Source organism: Eucyclogobius newberryi, unplaced genomic scaffold, assembly GCF_026437365.1.
Source record: "Eucyclogobius newberryi isolate DKJ021-1_F unplaced genomic scaffold, fEucNew1.0.hap1 SCAF_20, whole genome shotgun sequence".
In the NCBI taxonomy this organism is placed as follows: Eukaryota; Metazoa; Chordata; class Actinopteri; order Gobiiformes; family Gobiidae; genus Eucyclogobius; species Eucyclogobius newberryi.
This window is the reverse complement of record NW_027315835.1, coordinates 30,217,010-30,234,509: the sequence shown is the minus strand read 5'-3', so window position 1 is coordinate 30,234,509 and position 17,500 is coordinate 30,217,010. Positions and strand designations below refer to the sequence as shown.

At 61.7% G+C, this 17,500-nt stretch overlaps 1 protein-coding gene across 1 annotated transcript in view; it reads left to right on the top strand.

Moving 5' to 3' along the window:
• dnah9 (dynein, axonemal, heavy chain 9) overlaps positions 1-17,500 on the top strand; it is a 649,263-nt gene that overhangs the window by 144,825 nt on the left and 486,938 nt on the right. Inside the window, exons 30-31 of the mRNA XM_072455799.1 lie at positions 15,774-15,899; positions 16,489-16,728. Coding sequence (XP_072311900.1) covers positions 15,774-15,899; positions 16,489-16,728 — 366 coding nt within the window. The remainder of the gene's footprint in view (positions 1-15,773; positions 15,900-16,488; positions 16,729-17,500) is intronic.

The following is a 17,500-nucleotide window of genomic DNA, read 5'->3' as shown; positions in this document are numbered from 1 at the left end:
CAGAGAGGAACCAGCGGCCTCGCACACTCACAGCAGAGAGGAACCAGCGGCCTCGCACACTCACAGCAGAGAGGAACCAGCGGCCTCGCACACTCACAGCAGAGAGGTACCAGTGACCTCACACACTCACAGCAGAGAGGTCCCCGCGGCCTCACACACTCACAGCAGAGAGGAACCAGCGGCCTCGCACACTCACAGCAGAGAGGTACCAGTGACCTCACACACTCACAGCAGAGAGGTCCCCGCGGCCTCACACACTCACAGCAGAGAGGTCCCCGCGGCCTCACACACTCACAGCAGAGAGGAACCAGCGGCCTCGCACACTCACAGCAGAGAGGAACCAGCGGCCTCGCAGACTCACAGCAGAGAGGTACCAGTGACCTCACACACTCACAGCAGAGAGGTCCCCGCGGCCTCACACACTCACAGCAGAGAGGTCCCCGCGGCCTCGCACACTCACAGCAGAGAGGAACCAGCGGCCTCGCACACTCACAGCAGAGAGGAACCAGCGGCCTCGCACACTCACAGCTGAGAGGTCCCAGCGGCCTCGCACACTCACAGCAGAGAGGTCCCCGCGGCCTCACACACTCACAGCAGAGAGGTCCCCGCGGCCTCACACACTCACAGCAGAGAGGAACCAGCGGCCTCGCACACTCACAGCAGAGAGGAACCAGCGGCCTCGCACACTCACAGCAGAGAGGTACCAGTGACCTCACACACTCACAGCAGAGAGGTCCCCGCGGCCTCACACACTCACAGCAGAGAGGAACCAGCGGCCTCGCACACTCACAGCAGAGAGGTACCAGTGACCTCACACACTCACAGCAGAGAGGTCCCCGCGGCCTCACACACTCACAGCAGAGAGGAACCAGCGGCCTCGCACACTCACAGCAGAGAGGTACCAGTGACCTCACACACTCACAGCAGAGAGGTCCCCGCGGCCTCACACACTCACAGCAGAGAGGTCCCCGCGGCCTCGCACACTCACAGCAGAGAGGAACCAGCGGCCTCGCACACTCACAGCAGAGAGGAACCAGCGGCCTCGCACACTCACAGCAGAGAGGTACCAGTGACCTCACACACTCACAGCAGAGAGGTCCCCGCGGCCTTACACACTCACAGCAGAGAGGAACCAGCGGCCTCGCACACTCACAGCAGAGAGGTACCAGTGACCTCACACACTCACAGCAGAGAGGTCCCCGCGGCCTCACACACTCACAGCAGAGAGGTCCCCGCGGCCTCACACACTCACAGCAGAGAGGAACCAGCGGCCTCGCACACTCACAGCAGAGAGGAACCAGCGGCCTCGCACACTCACAGCAGAGAGGAACCAGCGGCCTCGCACACTCACAGCAGAGAGGTACCAGTGACCTCACACACTCACAGCAGAGAGGTCCCCGCGGCCTCACACACTCACAGCAGAGAGGTCCCCGCGGCCTCACACACTCACAGCAGAGAGGTCCCCGCGGCCTCACACACTCACAGCAGAGAGGAACCAGCGGCCTCGCACACTCACAGCACAGAGGAACCAGCGGCCTCGCACACTCACAGCAGAGAGGTACCAGTGACCTCACACACTCACAGCAGAGAGGTCCCCGCGGCCTCACACACTCACAGCAGAGAGGTCCCCGCGGCCTCACACACTCACAGCAGAGAGGTCCCCGCGGCCTCGCACACTCACAGCAGAGAGGAACCAGCGGCCTCGCACACTCACAGCAGAGAGGTACCAGTGACCTCACACACTCACAGCAGAGAGGTCCCCGCGGCCTCACACACTCACAGCAGAGAGGAACCAGCGGCCTCGCACACTCACAGCAGAGAGGTACCAGTGACCTCACACACTCACAGCAGAGAGGTCCCCGCGGCCTCACACACTCACAGCAGAGAGGAACCAGCGGCCTCACACACTCACAGCAGAGAGGAACCAGCGGCCTCGCACACTCACAGCAGAGAGGTACCAGTGACCTCACACACTCACAGCAGAGAGGTCCCCGCGGCCTCACACACTCACAGCAGAGAGGAACCAGCGGCCTCGCACACTCAGAGCAGAGAGGTACCAGTGACCTCACACACTCACAGCAGAGAGGTCCCCGCGGCCTCACACACTCACAGCAGAGAGGTACCAGTGACCTCACACACTCACAGCAGAGAGGTCCCCGCGGCCTCACACACTCACAGCAGAGAGGAACCAGCGGCCTCGCACACTCACAGCAGAGAGGTACCAGTGACCTCACACACTCACAGCAGAGAGGTCCCCGCGGCCTCATACACTCACAGCAGAGAGGTACCAGTGACCTCACACACTCACAGCAGAGAGGTCCCCGCGGCCTCACACACTCACAGCAGAGAGGAACCAGCGGCCTCGCACACTCACAGCAGAGAGGTACCAGTGACCTCACACACTCACAGCAGAGAGGTCCCCGCGGCCTCACACACTCACAGCAGAGAGGTCCCCGCGGCCTCACACACTCACAGCAGAGAGGAACCAGCGGCCTCGCACACTCACAGCAGAGAGGAACCAGCGGCCTCGCACACTCACAGCAGAGAGGAACCAGCGGCCTCGCACACTCACAGCAGAGAGGTACCAGTGACCTCACATACTCACAGCAGAGAGGTCCCCGCGGCCTCACACACTCACAGCAGAGAGGTCCCCGCGGCCTCACACACTCACAGCAGAGAGGAACCAGCGGCCTCGCACACTCACAGCAGAGAGGAACCAGCGGCCTCGCACACTCACAGCAGAGAGGTACCAGTGACCTCACACACTCACAGCAGAGAGGTCCCCGCGGCCTCACACACTCACAGCAGAGAGGTCCCCGCGGCCTCACACACTCACAGCAGAGAGGAACCAGCGGCCTCGCACACTCACAGCAGAGAGGAACCAGCGGCCTCGCACACTCACAGCAGAGAGGTACCAGTGACCTCACACACTCACAGCAGAGAGGTCCCCGCGGCCTCACACACTCACAGCAGAGAGGTCCCCGCGGCCTCACACACTCACAGCAGAGAGGAACCAGCGGCCTCGCACACTCACAGCAGAGAGGAACCAGCGGCCTCGCACACTCACAGCAGAGAGGTACCAGTGACCTCACACACTCACAGCAGAGAGGTCCCCGCGGCCTCACACACTCACAGCAGAGAGGTCCCCGCGGCCTCACACACTCACAGCAGAGAGGAACCAGCGGCCTCGCACACTCACAGCAGAGAGGAACCAGCGGCCTCGCACACTCACAGCAGAGAGGTACCAGTGACCTCACACACTCACAGCAGAGAGGTCCCCGCGGCCTCACACACTCACAGCAGAGAGGAACCAGCGGCCTCGCACACTCACAGCAGAGAGGTACCAGTGACCTCACACACTCACAGCAGAGAGGTCCCCGCGGCCTCACACACTCACAGCAGAGAGGTCCCCGCGGCCTCACACACTCACAGCAGAGAGGAACCAGCGGCCTCGCACACTCACAGCAGAGAGGAACCAGCGGCCTCGCACACTCACAGCAGAGAGGTACCAGTGACCTCACACACTCACAGCAGAGAGGTCCCCGCGGCCTCACACACTCACAGCAGAGAGGTCCCCGCGGCCTCACACACTTACAGCAGAGAGGAACCAGCGGCCTCGCACACTCACAGCAGAGAGGAACCAGCGGCCTCGCACACTCACAGCAGAGAGGTACCAGTGACCTCACACACTCACAGCAGAGAGGTCCCCGCGGCCTCACACACTCACAGCAGAGAGGTCCCCGCGGCCTCACACACTCACAGCAGAGAGGTCCCCGCGGCCTCACACACTCACAGCAGAGAGGAACCAGCGGCCTCGCACACTCACAGCAGAGAGGAACCAGCGGCCTCGCACACTCACAGCAGAAAGGTACCAGTGACCTCACACACTCACAGCAGAGAGGTCCCCGCGGCCTCACACACTCACAGCAGAGAGGTCCCCGCGGCCTCACACACTCACAGCAGAGAGGTCCCCGCGGCCTCACACACTCACAGCAGAGAGGAACCAGCGGCCTCGCACACTCACAGCAGAGAGGAACCAGCGGCCTCGCACACTCACAGCAGAGAGGTACCAGTGACCTCACACACTCACAGCAGAGAGGTCCCCGCGGCCTCACACACTCACAGCAGAGAGGTCCCCGCGGCCTCACACACTCACAGCAGAGAGGTCCCCGCGGCCTCGCACACTCACAGCAGAGAGGAACCAGCGGCCTCGCACACTCACAGCAGAGAGGTACCAGTGACCTCACACACTCACAGCAGAGAGGTCCCCGCGGCCTCACACACTCACAGCAGAGAGGAACCAGCGGCCTCGCACACTCACAGCAGAGAGGTACCAGTGACCTCACACACTCACAGCAGAGAGGTCCCCGCGGCCTCACACACTCACAGCAGAGAGGAACCAGCGGCCTCACACACTCACAGCAGAGAGGAACCAGCGGCCTCGCACACTCACAGCAGAGAGGTACCAGTGACCTCACACACTCACAGCAGAGAGGTCCCCGCGGCCTCACACACTCACAGCAGAGAGGAACCAGCGGCCTCGCACACTCACAGCAGAGAGGTACCAGTGACCTCACACACTCACAGCAGAGAGGTCCCCGCGGCCTCACACACTCACAGCAGAGAGGTACCAGTGACCTCACACACTCACAGCAGAGAGGTCCCCGCGGCCTCACACACTCACAGCAGAGAGGAACCAGCGGCCTCGCACACTCACAGCAGAGAGGTACCAGTGACCTCACACACTCACAGCAGAGAGGTCCCCGCGGCCTCATACACTCACAGCAGAGAGGTACCAGTGACCTCACACACTCACAGCAGAGAGGTCCCCGCGGCCTCACACACTCACAGCAGAGAGGAACCAGCGGCCTCGCACACTCACAGCAGAGAGGTACCAGTGACCTCACACACTCACAGCAGAGAGGTCCCCGCGGCCTCACACACTCACAGCAGAGAGGTCCCCGCGGCCTCACACACTCACAGCAGAGAGGAACCAGCGGCCTCGCACACTCACAGCAGAGAGGAACCAGCGGCCTCGCACACTCACAGCAGAGAGGTACCAGTGACCTCACACACTCACAGCAGAGAGGTCCCCGCGGCCTCACACACTCACAGCAGATAGGTCCCCGCGGCCTCACACACTCACAGCAGAGAGGAACCAGCGGCCTCGCACACTCACAGCAGAGAGGAACCAGCGGCCTCGCACACTCACAGCAGAGAGGAACCAGCGGCCTCGCACACTCACAGCAGAGAGGTACCAGTGACCTCACATACTCACAGCAGAGAGGTCCCCGCGGCCTCACACACTCACAGCAGAGAGGTCCCCGCGGCCTCACACACTCACAGCAGAGAGGAACCAGCGGCCTCACACACTCACAGCAGAGAGGAACCAGCGGCCTCGCACACTCACAGCAGAGAGGTACCAGTGACCTCACACACTCACAGCAGAGAGGTCCCCGCGGCCTCACACACTCACAGCAGAGAGGTCCCCGCGGCCTCACACACTCACAGCAGAGAGGAACCAGCGGCCTCGCACACTCACAGCAGAGAGGAACCAGCGGCCTCGCACACTCACAGCAGAGAGGTACCAGTGACCTCACACACTCACAGCAGAGAGGAACCAGCGGCCTCGCACACTCACAGCAGAGAGGAACCAGCGGCCTCGCACACTCACAGCAGAGAGGTACCAGTGACCTCACACACTCACAGCAGAGAGGTCCCCGCGGCCTCACACACTCACAGCAGAGAGGTCCCCGCGGCCTCACACACTCACAGCAGAGAGGTCCCCGCGGCCTCACACACTCACAGCAGAGAGGAACCAGCGGCCTCGCACACTCACAGCAGAGAGGAACCAGCGGCCTCGCACACTCACAGCAGAGAGGTACCAGTGACCTCACACACTCACAGCAGAGAGGTCCCCGCGGCCTCACACACTCACAGCAGAGAGGTCCCCGCGGCCTCACACACTCACAGCAGAGAGGTCCCCGCGGCCTCACACACTCACAGCAGAGAGGAACCAGCGGCCTCGCACACTCACAGCAGAGAGGAACCAGCGGCCTCGCACACTCACAGCAGAGAGGTACCAGTGACCTCACACACTCACAGCAGAGAGGTCCCCGCGGCCTCACACACTCACAGCAGAGAGGTCCCCGCGGCCTCACACACTCACAGCAGAGAGGTCCCCGCGGCCTCGCACACTCACAGCAGAGAGGAACCAGCGGCCTCGCACACTCACAGCAGAGAGGTACCAGTGACCTCACACACTCACAGCAGAGAGGTCCCCGCGGCCTCACACACTCACAGCAGAGAGGAACCAGCGGCCTCGCACAGTCACAGCAGAGAGGTACCAGTGACCTCACACACTCACAGCAGAGAGGTCCCCGCGGCCTCACACACTCACAGCAGAGAGGAACCAGCGGCCTCACACACTCACAGCAGAGAGGAACCAGCGGCCTCGCACACTCACAGCAGAGAGGTACCAGTGACCTCACACACTCACAGCAGAGAGGTCCCCGCGGCCTCACACACTCACAGCAGAGAGGAACCAGCGGCCTCGCACACTCACAGCAGAGAGGTACCAGTGACCTCACACACTCACAGCAGAGAGGTCCCCGCGGCCTCACACACTCACAGCAGAGAGGTACCAGTGACCTCACACACTCACAGCAGAGAGGTCCCCGCGGCCTCACACACTCACAGCAGAGAGGAACCAGCGGCCTCGCACACTCACAGCAGAGAGGTACCAGTGACCTCACACACTCACAGCAGAGAGGTCCCCGCGGCCTCATACACTCACAGCAGAGAGGTACCAGTGACCTCACACACTCACAGCAGAGAGGTCCCCGCGGCCTCACACACTCACAGCAGAGAGGAACCAGCGGCCTCGCACACTCACAGCAGAGAGGTACCAGTGACCTCACACACTCACAGCAGAGAGGTCCCCGCGGCCTCACACACTCACAGCAGAGAGGAACCAGCGGCCTCGCACACTCACAGCAGAGAGGTCCCCGCGGCCTCACACACTCACAGCAGAGAGGAACCAGCGGCCTCACACACTCACAGCAGAGAGGTACCAGTGACCTCACACACTCACAGCAGAGAGGAACCAGCGGCCTCGCACACTCACAGCAGAGAGGAACCAGCGGCCTCGCACACTCACAGCAGAGAGGTACCAGTGACCTCACACACTCACAGCAGAGAGGTCCCCGCGGCCTCACACACTCACAGCAGATAGGTCCCCGCGGCCTCACACACTCACAGCAGAGAGGAACCAGCGGCCTCGCACACTCACAGCAGAGAGGAACCAGCGGCCTCGCACACTCACAGCAGAGAGGAACCAGCGGCCTCGCACACTCACAGCAGAGAGGTACCAGTGACCTCACATACTCACAGCAGAGAGGTCCCCGCGGCCTCACACACTCACAGCAGAGAGGTCCCCGCGGCCTCACACACTCACAGCAGAGAGGAACCAGCGGCCTCACACACTCACAGCAGAGAGGAACCAGCGGCCTCGCACACTCACAGCAGAGAGGTACCAGTGACCTCACACACTCACAGCAGAGAGGTCCCCGCGGCCTCACACACTCACAGCAGAGAGGTCCCCGCGGCCTCACACACTCACAGCAGAGAGGAACCAGCGGCCTCGCACACTCACAGCAGAGAGGAACCAGCGGCCTCGCACACTCACAGCAGAGAGGTACCAGTGACCTCACACACTCACAGCAGAGAGGTCCCCGCGGCCTCACACACTCACAGCAGAGAGGAACCAGCGGCCTCGCACACTCACAGCAGAGAGGTACCAGTGACCTCACACACTCACAGCAGAGAGGTCCCCGCGGCCTCACACACTCACAGCAGAGAGGTCCCCGCGGCCTCACACACTCACAGCAGAGAGGAACCAGCGGCCTCGCACACTCACAGCAGAGAGGAACCAGCGGCCTCGCACACTCACAGCAGAGAGGTACCAGTGACCTCACACACTCACAGCAGAGAGGTCCCCGCGGCCTCACACACTCACAGCAGAGAGGAACCAGCGGCCTCGCACACTCACAGCAGAGAGGTACCAGTGACCTCACACACTCACAGCAGAGAGGTCCCCGCGGCCTCACACACTCACAGCAGAGAGGTCCCCGCGGCCTCACACACTCACAGCAGAGAGGAACCAGCGGCCTCGCACACTCACAGCAGAGAGGAACCAGCGGCCTCGCACACTCACAGCAGAGAGGTACCAGTGACCTCACACACTCACAGCAGAGAGGTCCCCGCGGCCTCACACACTCACAGCAGAGAGGTCCCCGCGGCCTCGCACACTCACAGCAGAGAGGAACCAGCGGCCTCGCACACTCACAGCAGAGAGGAACCAGCGGCCTCGCACACTCACAGCTGAGAGGAACCAGCGGCCTCGCACACTCACAGCAGAGAGGAACCAGCGGCCTCGCACACTCACAGCAGAGAGGTACCAGTTACCTCACACACTCACAGCAGAGAGGTCCCCGCGGCCTCACACACTCACAGCAGAGAGGTCCCCGCGGCCTCACACACTCACAGCAGAGAGGAACCAGCGGCCTCGCACACTCACAGCAGAGAGGAACCAGCGGCCTCGCACACTCACAGCAGAGAGGTACCAGTGACCTCACACACTCACAGCAGAGAGGTCCCCGCGGCCTCACACACTCACAGCAGAGAGGAACCAGCGGCCTCGCACACTCACAGCAGAGAGGTACCAGTGACCTCACACACTCACAGCAGAGAGGAACCAGCGGCCTCGCACACTCACAGCAGAGAGGTACCAGTGACCTCACACACTCACAGCAGAGAGGTCCCCGCGGCCTCACACACTCACAGCAGAGAGGTCCCCGCGGCCTCACACACTCACAGCAGAGAGGTCCCAACGGCCTCACACACTAACAGCAGAGAGGTCCCCGCGGCCTCACACACTCACAGCAGAGAGGAACCAGCGGCCTCGCACACTCACAGCAGAGAGGAACCAGCGGCCTCGCACACTCACAGCAGAGAGGAACCAGCGGCCTCGCACACTCACAGCAGAGAGGTACCAGTGACCTCACACACTCACAGCAGAGAGGTCCCCGCGGCCTCACACACTCACAGCAGAGAGGTCCCCGCGGCCTCACACACTCACAGCAGAGAGGAACCAGCGGCCTCGCACACTCACAGCAGAGAGGAACCAGCGGCCTCGCACACTCACAGCAGAGAGGTACCAGTGACCTCACACACTCACAGCAGAGAGGTCCCCGCGGCCTCACACACTCACAGCAGAGAGGTCCCCGCGGCCTCGCACACTCACAGCAGAGAGGAACCAGCGGCCTCGCACACTCACAGCAGAGAGGAACCAGCGGCCTCGCACACTCACAGCAGAGAGGTCCCCGCGGCCTCACACACTGACAGCAGAGAGGTCCCCGCGGCCTCACACACTCACAGCAGAGAGGTCCCCGCGGCCTCACACACTCACAGCAGAGAGGAACCAGCGGCCTCGCACACTCACAGCAGAGAGGAACCAGCGGCCTCGCACACTCACAGCAGAGAGGAACCAGCGGCCTCACACACTCACAGCAGAGAGGTCCCCGCGGCCTCACACACTCACAGCAGAGAGGTCCCCGCGGCCTCACACACTCACAGCAGAGAGGAACCAGCGGCCTCGCACACTCACAGCAGAGAGGAACCAGCGGCCTCGCACACTCACAGCAGAGAGGTACCAGTGACCTCACACACTCACAGCAGAGAGGTCCCCGCGGCCTCACACACTCACAGCAGAGAGGTCCCCGCGGCCTCACACACTCACAGCAGAGAGGAACCAGCGGCCTCGCACACTCACAGCAGAGAGGAACCAGCGGCCTCGCACACTCACAGCAGAGAGGTACCAGTGACCTCACACACTCACAGCAGAGAGGTCCCCGCGGCCTCACACACTCACAGCAGAGAGGTCCCCGCGGCCTCACACACTCACAGCAGAGAGGAACCAGCGGCCTCGCACACTCACAGCAGAGAGGAACCAGCGGCCTCGCACACTCACAGCAGAGAGGTACCAGTGACCTCACACACTCACAGCAGAGAGGTCCCCGCGGCCTCACACACTCACAGCAGAGAGGAACCAGCGGCCTCGCACACTCACAGCAGAGAGGTACCAGTGACCTCACACACTCACAGCAGAGAGGAACCAGCGGCCTCGCACACTCACAGCAGAGAGGAACCAGCGGCCTCACACACTCACAGCAGAGAGGTCCCCGCGGCCTCACACACTCACAGCAGAGAGGTCCCCGCGGCCTCACACACTCACAGCAGAGAGGAACCAGCGGCCTCGCACACTCACAGCAGAGAGGAACCAGCGGCCTCGAAACACTCACAGCAGAGAGGTCCCCGCGGCCTCACACACTCACAGCAGAGAGGTCCCCGCGGCCTCGCACACTCACAGCAGAGAGGAACCAGCGGCCTCGCACACTCACAGCAGAGAGGAACCAGCGGCCTCGCACACTCACAGCAGAGAGGTACCAGTGACCTCACACACTCACAGCAGAGAGGTCCCCGCGGCCTCACACACTCACAGCAGAGAGGTCCCCGCGGCCTCACACACTCACAGCAGAGAGGAACCAGCGGCCTCGCACACTCACAGCAGAGAGGAACCAGCGGCCTCGCACACTCACAGCAGAGAGGAACCAGCGGCCTCGCACACTCACAGCAGAGAGGTACCAGTGACCTCACACACTCACAGCAGAGAGGTCCCCGCGGCCTCACACACTCACAGCAGAGAGGTCCCCGCGGCCTCGCACACTCACAGCAGAGAGGTCCCCGCGGCCTCACACACTCACAGCAGAGAGGAACCAGCGGCCTCGCACACTCACAGCAGAGAGGTACCAGTGACCTCACACACTCACAGCAGAGAGGTCCCCGCGGCCTCACACACTCACAGCAGAGAGGTCCCCGCGGCCTCACACACTCACAGCAGAGAGGAACCAGCGGCCTCGCACACTCACAGCAGAGAGGTACCAGTGACCTCACACACTCACAGCAGAGAGGTCCCCGCGGCCTCACACACTCACAGCAGAGAGGTCCCCGCGGCCTCACACACTCACAGCAGAGAGGAACCAGCGGCCTCGCACACTCACAGCAGAGAGGAACCAGCGGCCTCGCACACTCACAGCAGAGAGGTACCAGTGACCTCACACACTCACAGCAGAGAGGTCCCCGCGGCCTCACACACTCACAGCAGAGAGGTCCCCGTGGCCTCACACACTCACAGCAGAGAGGAACCAGCGGCCTCGCACACTCACAGCAGAGAGGTACCAGTGACCTCACACACTCACAGCAGAGAGGTCCCCGCGGCCTCACACACTCACAGCAGAGAGGTCCCCGCGGCCTCACACACTCACAGCAGAGAGGAACCAGCGGCCTCGCACACTCACAGCAGAGAGGAACCAGCGGCCTCGCACACTCACAGCAGAGAGGAACCAGCGGCCTCGCACACTCACAGCAGAGAGGTCCCCGCGGCCTCACACACTCACAGCAGAGAGGTCCCCGCGGCCTCACACACTCACAGCAGAGAGGAACCAGCGGCCTCGCACACTCACAGCAGAGAGGAACCAGCGGCCTCGCACACTCACAGCAGAGAGGTACCAGTGACCTCACACACTCACAGCAGAGAGGTCCACGCGGCCTCACACACTCACAGCAGAGAGGTCCCCGCGGCCTCACACACTCACAGCAGAGAGGAACCAGCGGCCTCGCACACTCACAGCAGAGAGGAACCAGCGGCCTCGCACACTCACAGCAGAGAGGTACCAGTGACCTCACACACTCACAGCAGAGAGGTCCCCGCGGCCTCACACACTCACAGCAGAGAGGTCCCCGCGGCCTCACACACTCACAGCAGAGAGGAACCAGCGGCCGCGCACACTCACAGCAGAGAGGAACCAGCGGCCTCGCACACTCACAGCAGAGAGGTACCAGTGACCTCACACACTCACAGCAGAGAGGTCCCCGCGGCCTCACACACTCACAGCAGAGAGGTCCCAGCGGCCTCACACACTCACAGCAGAGAGGTACCAGTGACCTCACACACTCACAGCAGAGAGGTCCCCGCGGCCTCACACACTCACAGCAGAGAGGTCCCCGCGGCCTCACACACTCACAGCAGAGAGGAACCAGCGGCCTCGCACACTCACAGCAGAGGAACCAGCGGCCTCGCACACTCACAGCAGAGAGGTACCAGTGACCTCACACACTCACAGCAGAGAGGTCCCCGCGGCCTCACACACTCACAGCAGAGAGGTCCCCGCGGCCTCACACACTCACAGCAGAGAGGAACCAGCGGCCTCGCACACTCACAGCAGAGAGGAACCAGCGGCCTCGCACACTCACAGCAGAGAGGTACCAGTGACCTCACACACTCACAGCAGAGAGGTCCCCGCGGCCTCACACACTCACAGCAGAGAGGTCCCCGCGGCCTCACACACTCACAGCAGAGAGGAACCAGCGGCCTCGCACACTCACAGCAGAGAGGAACCAGCGGCCTCGCACACTCACAGCAGAGAGGTACCAGTGACCTCACACACTCACAGCAGAGAGGTCCCCGCGGCCTCACACACTCACAGCAGAGAGGAACCAGCGGCCTCGCACACTCACAGCAGAGAGGTACCAGTGACCTCACACACTCACAGCAGAGAGGTCCCCGCGGCCTCACACACTCACAGCAGAGAGGTCCCCGCGGCCTCACACACTCACAGCAGAGAGGAACCAGCGGCCTCGCACACTCACAGCAGAGAGGAACCAGCGGCCTCGCACACTCACAGCAGAGAGGTACCAGTGACCTCACACACTCACAGCAGAGAGGTCCCCGCGGCCTCACACACTCACAGCAGAGAGGTCCCCGCGGCCTCGCACACTCACAGCAGAGAGGAACCAGCGGCCTCGCACACTCACAGCAGAGAGGAACCAGCGGCCTCGCACACTCACAGCAGAGAGGTACCAGTGACCTCACACACTCACAGCAGAGAGGTCCCCGCGGCCTCACACACTCACAGCAGAGAGGTCTCCGCGGCCTCACACACTCACAGCAGAGAGGAACCAGCGGCCTCGCACACTCACAGCAGAGAGGAACCAGCGGCCTCGCACACTCACAGCATAGAGGAACCAGCGGCCTCGCACACTCACAGCAGAGAGGTACCAGTGACCTCACACACTCACAGCAGAGAGGTCCCCGCGGCCTCACACACTCACAGCAGAGAGGTCCCCGCGGCCTCGCACACTCACAGCAGAGAGGAACCAGCGGCCTCACACACTCACAGCAGAGAGGTCCCCGCGGCCTCACACACTCACAGCAGAGAGGTCCCCGCGGCCTCACACACTCACAGCAGAGAGGAACCAGCGGCCTCGCACACTCACAGCAGAGAGGTACCAGTGGCCTCACACACTCACAGCAGAGAGGTACCAGGGGCCTCACACACTCACAGCAGAGAGGTCCCCGCGGCCTCACACACTCACAGCAGAGAGGAACCAGCGGCCTCGCACACTCACAGCAGAGAGGTACCAGTGACCTCACACACTCACAGCAGAGAGGTCCCCGCGGCCTCACACACTCACAGCAGAGAGGTCCCCGCGGCCTCACACACTCACAGCAGAGAGGAACCAGCGGCCTCGCACACTCACAGCAGAGAGGAACCAGCGGCCTCGCACACTCAGAGCAGAGAGGTACCAGTGACCTCACACACTCACAGCAGAGAGGTCCCCGCGGCCTCACACACTCACAGCAGAGAGGTCCCCGCGGCCTCACACACTCACAGCAGAGAGGAACCAGTGGCCTCGCACACTCACAGCAGAGAGGAACCAGCGGCCTCGCACACTCACAGCAGAGAGGTACCAGTGACCTCACACACTCACAGCAGAGAGGTCCCCGCGGCCTCACACACTCACAGCAGAGAGGTCCCCGCGGCCTCGCACACTCACAGCAGAGAGGAACCAGCGGCCTCGCACACTCACAGCAGAGAGGAACCAGCGGCCTCGCACACTCACAGCAGAGAGGTACCAGTGACCTCACACACTCACAGCAGAGAGGTCCCCGCGACCTCACACACTCACAGCAGAGAGGAACCAGCGGCCTCGCACACTCACAGCAGAGAGGTACCAGTGACCTCACACACTCACAGCAGAGAGGTCCCCGCGGCCTCACACACTCACAGCAGAGAGGTCCCCGCGGCCTCACACACTCACAGCAGAGAGGAACCAGCGGCCTCGCACACTCACAGCAGAGAGGAACCAGCGGCCTCGCACACTCACAGCAGAGAGGAACCAGCAGCCTCGCACACTCACAGCAGAGAGGTACCAGTGACCTCACACACTCACAGCAGAGAGGTCCCCGCGGCCTCACACACTCACAGCAGAGAGGTCCCCGCGGCCTCACACACTCACAGCAGAGAGGAACCAGCGGCCTCGCACACTCACAGCAGAGAGGAACCAGCGGCCTCGCACACTCACAGCAGAGAGGTACCAGTGACCTCACACACTCACAGCAGAGAGGTCCCCGCGGCCTCACACACTCACAGCAGAGAGGTCCCCGCGGCCTCACACACTCACAGCAGAGAGGAACCAGCGGCCTCGCACACTCACAGCAGAGAGGAACCAGCGGCCTCGCACACTCACAGCAGAGAGGTACCAGTGACCTCACACACTCACAGCAGAGAGGTCCCCGCGGCCTCGCACACTCACAGCAGAGAGGAACCAGCGGCCTCGCACACTCACAGCAGAGAGGTACCAGTGACCTCACACACTCACAGCAGAGAGGTCCCCGCGGCCTCCCACACTCACAGCAGAGAGGTCCCCGCGGCCTCACACACTCACAGCAGAGAGGAACCAGCGGCCTCGCACACTCACAGCAGAGAGGTACCAGTGGCCTCACACACTCACAGCAGAGAGGTACCAGGGGCCTCACACACTCACAGTAGAGAGGTACCAGTGGCCTCACACACTCACAGCAGAGAGGTACCAGGGGCCTCACACACTCACAGCAGAGAGGTACCAGTGGCCTCACACACTCACAGCAGAGAGGTACCAGGGGCCTCACACACTCACAGCAGAGAGGTACCAGGGGCCTCACACACGCACAGCAGAGAGGTACCAGGGGCCTCACACACTCACAGCAGAGAGGTACCAGCGGCCTCACACACTCACAGCAGAGAGGTATCAGGGGCCTCACACACTCACAGCAGAGAGGTACCAGGGGCCTCACACACGCACAGCAGAGAGGTACCAGGGGCCTCACACACGCACAGCAGAGAGGTACCAGCGGCCTCACACACTCACAGCAGAGAGGTACCAGGGTCCTCACACACTCACAGCAGAGAGGTACCCACGGCCTCACACACTCACAGCAGAGAGGTACCAGTGGTCTCACACACTCACAGCAGAGAGGTACCAGGGGCCTCACACACTCACAGCAGAGAGGTACCAGCGGCCTCACACACTCACAGCAGAGAGGTACCAGGGGCCTCACACACTCACAGCAGAGAGGTACCAGGGGCCTCACACACTCACAGCAGAGTGGTACCAGGGTCCTCACACACTCACAGCAGAGAGGGCTCCTGCTGTGAGTGAAAGATACAGATATGACACTTTACAAATGGAATATGCTCTGCTGGCTCTCCTGCTGCAGACCTTTTCATTGGCCCCGTCGAATGCTTCTTAATGACCTGATCAGGGGCCCATGATCAGGGGCCCCTGATCATGGGCCCCAGATCAGGTCTAAATGTTTGCTCATCTGCTGTGAGGTGGAAGTGTGGCTGAACGCCGTGCTGGAGACCATGCGCTCCACGGTGCGACACCAGATGACGGAGGCAGTGATGGCGTACGAGGACAAACCCAGGGACCAGTGGCTCCTGGACTTCCCGGCTCAGGTGACGTCACATCTGCTGCAAAGACCACTAGAAAGACACATCGTCCCTCGTGTCCAGGCGTCGTGGACATCACAATATGATTTTAGTCACTCATTTGTCACAATTAGTCATAAATGTGTTGCACGAGCCGCGTGAGCCTCTCTGAGCGGCTCAGAGCCGCTCAGAGAGGCTCTGATCGGCTCTGAGCGGCTCTGAGCCGTGTGAGCCGCTCTGAGCGGCTCTGAGCCGCACGAGCCACGGCCGGACCTGGTTTATGGGGGTGCACGGTGGCAAAAGGCGGTTAGCGCTCTTGCCTCCCAAGGAAATGTGTTACGGTGGGTTCTCTCCGGGTTCACATGACTGTGAGCGGGCTCGCCTCGCCACAGATCTGATATGTAACGAGCTGGTGCTTTCGATTAGAGCTGGGAAATTAGAGCCAAAATGGAATAATATTGCAATAGTTCTGGAGTGTTGAGTCATCTGTAATTAAAATATGAACGGCTCCTCTGTCGCCCTGAAGCCTGTTGTCATGGAGATGAGGCGGTCAGCTGATCCTCTCACGTGGCTCATGGCCTCTCTCTCACACAAACACAATCTCCTCTGACTGCAGGTGGCGCTGACGGGCACTCAGATCTGGTGGGCGTCAGACGTGGGCGTGGCCTTCGCCCGTCTGGAGGAGGGCTACGACGGCGCCCTGAAGGAGTACCTCAAGAAGCAGGTGACGCAGCTCAACACGCTCATCTCGCTGCTCATTGGACAGCTCTCCCCTGGCGACCGGCAGAAGGTCATGACCATCTGCACCATCGACGTCCACGCCCGCGACGTGGTGGCCAAGATGGTGGCGCAGAAGGTCAGCAAGACTCCTCCATGTTTTTAAAAGCACTCCCACTTCACACACTGGCTGACGTACAGAATGTGTAACAGAAGGACAAACACTGTGATCGTTTCACTCGTGGGACATAAGACGTTGGTTTAGAGGCAGAAATAATTCATAAATATGAGACAATCCACTTAGCACATTAAACTAGATCCAGTTGAGCTGTCAAGGGAGACGTGTCAGCTGTGCACGCACGGCATGCTGGGTAATGTAAGCTCAGTCAAAGCCATGTTCCGAGCAGGATCCCTGGAGTAAGGACACAAGATCCCTGGAGTAAGGACACAAGATCCCAGGAGTAAGGACACAGGATCCCTGGAGTAAGGACACAAGATCCCAGGAGTAAGGACACAGGATCCCAGGAGTAAGGACACAGGATCCCAGGAGTAAGGACACAGGATCCCAGGAGTAAGGACACAGGATCCCTGGAGTAAGGACACAGGATCCCAGGAGTAAGGACACAGGATCCCAGGAGTAAGGACACAGGATCCCAGGAGTAAGGACACAGGATCCCTGGAGTAAGGACACAAGATCCCAGGAGTAAGGACACAGGATCCCAGGTGTAAGGACACAGGATCCCAGGTGTAAGGACACAGGATCCCAGGTGTAAGGACACAGGATCCCAGGTGTAAGGACACAGGATCCCAGGAGTAAGGACACATTATCCCAGGAGTAAGGACACAAGATCCCAGGAGTAAGGACACAAGATCCCAGGAGTAAGGACACAGGATCCCTGGAGTAAGGACAC